General features: G+C 44.2%; 1 protein-coding gene across 1 annotated transcript; it reads right to left on the reverse strand.

The window, feature by feature from the left end:
• Positions 1–728: 728 nt before the first annotated feature.
• On the reverse strand, positions 729–3,339 carry klf17 (Kruppel-like factor 17). The gene is made up of 3 exons (XM_023291884.3): positions 3,143–3,339; positions 1,919–3,035; positions 729–1,799 (listed from the first exon to the last, which is right to left on the reverse strand). The coding sequence occupies exons 1-3, from the start codon at positions 3,206–3,208 to the stop codon at positions 1,624–1,626; spliced, it is 1,359 nt and encodes a 452-aa protein (XP_023147652.1). The 5' UTR covers positions 3,209–3,339; the 3' UTR covers positions 729–1,623.
• Positions 3,340–3,738: the final 399 nt, after the last annotated feature.

Here is a 3,738-nt window from a genome sequence, read left to right on the forward strand (position 1 = left end):
CATAAGAGAGAGAGAAGTATCATCCAACATTACAGTACAACCAATTAGGTGACAGTCAGCTTACTTTAACGCCTTAAGCTTATTCCAGTTTGAAGCAATGAAACATGAGAAAGAACACGAGTAAACTGCACACTTGTGAATTACTGGACAGCCTATTCCTCGAGGTACCCACTAGAGGGCAGTCTTTCATAAACAGTGTTGCAAAGCTTCTGAGGCACCTAATCTCACACAGCAAGACCTTTCTCTGGGCACCTGATGGCAACCACTAACTGCTCAATTTCCCTCAGTGATTAAAAAAAATGTCTGTATACTAATTATAGATCTTGTGATGTCCAAAGACTTTTAACCACAGCTGCAGCTTGTGCAAATTATGACAAACGTGTTCAGTTTCTCTCATTTTTATACCGCAAAGTCCCTGAAAAAAATATAAAAATATGGAACATTCGCAGTTTCATTTGGAATAAGGATGAACCCCCTTCAATAAACAGCACAGAGTTGTTATGAGGAGAATATGTGATCACAAAATCTTAAATTGCATTGTAACTGTAAGTTTTGTCATGAGCTACAGTATAACTTCTTGTCTTGTCTTTTGTGGTAACATGCGGGATTGGCCAGGCAGCACTAGGAAATATTGAAATGAAACATCATGAACAAACCTGTAAAATCTCAAAGCAGATATAGAAATAAAAGACTTGTGCAAGTGGGAAAATACACAACAGCAGACATAATGTAGATGCAAAAGTACTTTTATTTTGGAGCCCTTAAGCGCAATTAAAAACAATTGCATTTCTGTTTCAAGTACAGCAGTTCAACCATCAGTTGCAGTGGATTTCTTCATTCTTAAAAAAAAAAAAGAAAAAAGAGAAACAACAAAGTACACGTTTGTGTCTGTAAATAACATCTGAATTAAAGTCGGTCATCTGGGATCCTGAACAATAGTACCTGAACGTCTGAAATATAGGCCTAGCCTACAGTCTGTAGCAAATATCTCTCTCTCTCTCTCTCTCTCTCTCTCTCTCTCTCTCTCTATATATATATATATATATATATATATATATATATATATAAAAAAATTCATACTGTCGTCTATATCAACAGCCTTGAGAAAAAATAGAGTAAAAAGATTTCATTACAACCCTGACCTGATTTATGTAGTATCAAAGGCATGAGATGTAAACATGGCAAAAAAAAATACTATTTACATATGTAAATCTGCAAAAGTCTGGGTCCTGCCCACAGTGAACAAATAAGCAGTCTTATTAAGGCACTCACCAGCAACCAATAACTTATTTTAAAGACAAAGTGAGGAAATGTCTTAAATACTAAACTACTATAACTTAGTAAGGGTTAGCCTTATATGTTCAGATATGCACAACAACCACTGGAGGCACTTCACACTGCTGAATATGATGAACATCACAAATGTATAACCTCAAATGCTGCAAAGTACAGTATGGTTGCTTTAAACTCTCTGCCAAAATATCACACACCTACTAAGGCCCCTAGAGGAATGCTTCGTTACAGTCTTTCTGTGGCCAGCTATCAGAACAGCTGATGCTTCTTCTGGGATGCTGATCATGATGCAGAAGGGACAGATGGAAGTGTCCGTGAGCGCAGCGTAGCCTACATGTGCCTCTTCATGTGGAGAGCCAGGTGATCTGAGCGAGAGAAGGCACGTTCACAGAGGTGACACTGAAAAGGCCTGTGTCCAGTGTGCTTTCTGAAGTGACGGGTCAGTTCATCTGACCTGGCGAACTTCCAGCCACAGCCTTCCCAGTTACAGTGGTAGGGCTTCTCACCTGAGAGATACAAACACAGAGTTTAGTTAGATTACACGAATGGCAGTGCATGAACACAACATTATCACAACACGATAAAACTCTAAGGAGATATATTCTGGTTTCAGACATTTTCTCACCTGTGTGCGTCCTCATGTGCGCTTTAAGATGAGAACTCTTAGTGTATGTTTTTCCACAGCCTGGAAACTCGCAGTTATGCGTAGCGGCGCGTTTTCTGGCCCACGACCTGCGGCCCCGCTTCTGCTTGATGCATCCCGCCTCGTCGTGCCCGTAAAACTCCAACAAGGATGGCGACGAGGGAGGAGTGAGCATCATTCCCTGCAGAGAAGACGGATGGTGCTGCTGGTGAGCGTGGGCCGGCTCTCTGCGCATGTTGTACTGTGGCAACAACTGTGGCACAGTCTGGCGCACGTACTGCTGGTGATATGGCGGGTACTGATTTTGGAGATGGTGCTGATTAGGATGATGATGAGTGCTCGTGGCAGAGTTCATTTGCGCCAAGTGGCAGTCCGTGCGTCCCTGAGATGAGGCGTGCTGCATATGGTGCGCACCGAAACCCTGCAACACACCAGGAACCGTAGCTTGATGGTGCGTAAAAGTTGCTGGATGCATTGCGCGCATTTGATGTTTGTCATACACTTGTTCCATAAAGTTCCCAGCAGCAGCAGCAGCCATCATACAAGACTGATCCCCGGGCTCGGTTTTGATTTTGTATCCAGCCGGGGGAGACGACGTGGCCACTTGGTGATGAGCAGGAGCTGATGGAATGTGGTTTAAAGATTGCAATTCGGTGTACTCCCTCCCGTCTCTCGCCTTGTCCGGTGAACTTTCCCCGGGGAAGCTCATCTCAGGCGTGAGAAGCTCCGCCATGAGACTGTGCACCGGGCTGGAGTCTGTAAAGTTTACGGCGCCATGGTAGCCCTGAGCAGCCAGATGAGTGGGAGGATGGTCGCTGCATTCTGGCACAGAAGCGCCGCCACAGCTTTCCGGCGACTCCGGCAGGGAATACGCGTACTGCTGCTGCTGTGTCGGTGAAATATCCCCATTGCTGTTGCTGATGTTTACAGCACCGATGGTGTTTGACAAAATAAACTCGATGTCCACAAATTTCCCCAGCTCGTCGTCGTCTTTGGGGGGTAAAGCAGGAGATTGCACGATGCTGAACTCCACTTCGATGAGCGGGTTGTCTGCGCCACCTGTTGCGCCGCTCCGCACACACTCCTCCACACTGCACAGCTGCAAAGGAAACGGAAAACACGAAATTAGAATACATTCGAGCTCTAACAGCAACCAGAGCTAAATCTAGGATAGAAAAATGATAACATAACACAATTTTCACTTACATTGTCCATCGCTTTGACGCTCGGGAACGATGTCACAGCTGGCATCAGTGCTTCAGCCACAGCCATGTCCACCTTCTCTGTGTGAAAGAAGCAAGAATTTACAACTCCAAGAAGACGCTGTCCTCTGTGTCCATAGAGCGTATGTTCCCGAAAACTGGCCGAGGAGCGTTCCAGGATTCAGGATGTGAGTATCAACAGTGCTGACGGAGTCTTTTATAGCTCCTTTACGCAGCCCGGGAGGTGTGGCTCTCTGCTTCTCCCTGCAATAAGAAATCTCACCAAAGAATTTGCCTGTACGTCATTTGTTGTGAGTAAATGAATAGATATAATCTGTTTATTGCTCGCCAGTGAAACACACTTCTTGAATTTTTTATTTTTTTTTAAACTTTGCCAGAAAGTCATTCATAAACATTCCAACCTTCTACACTTTTCATTCGTTTTCATTCACGAATAGGACATAAAAGTGTCTAAAATTTACGACTTCACCTCCACCACAGAGATTTAGCTCATTTGGCTCGCATAGGAAACCAACATTTTCTCTGAAGCAGGTACAGGGGGCGACACTAAACCTAACTAACGACACGAACAGTCAGAAC

This window comes from Amphiprion ocellaris, chromosome 10 (genome assembly GCF_022539595.1).
Source record: "Amphiprion ocellaris isolate individual 3 ecotype Okinawa chromosome 10, ASM2253959v1, whole genome shotgun sequence".
Taxonomy (NCBI): domain Eukaryota; kingdom Metazoa; phylum Chordata; class Actinopteri; family Pomacentridae; genus Amphiprion; species Amphiprion ocellaris.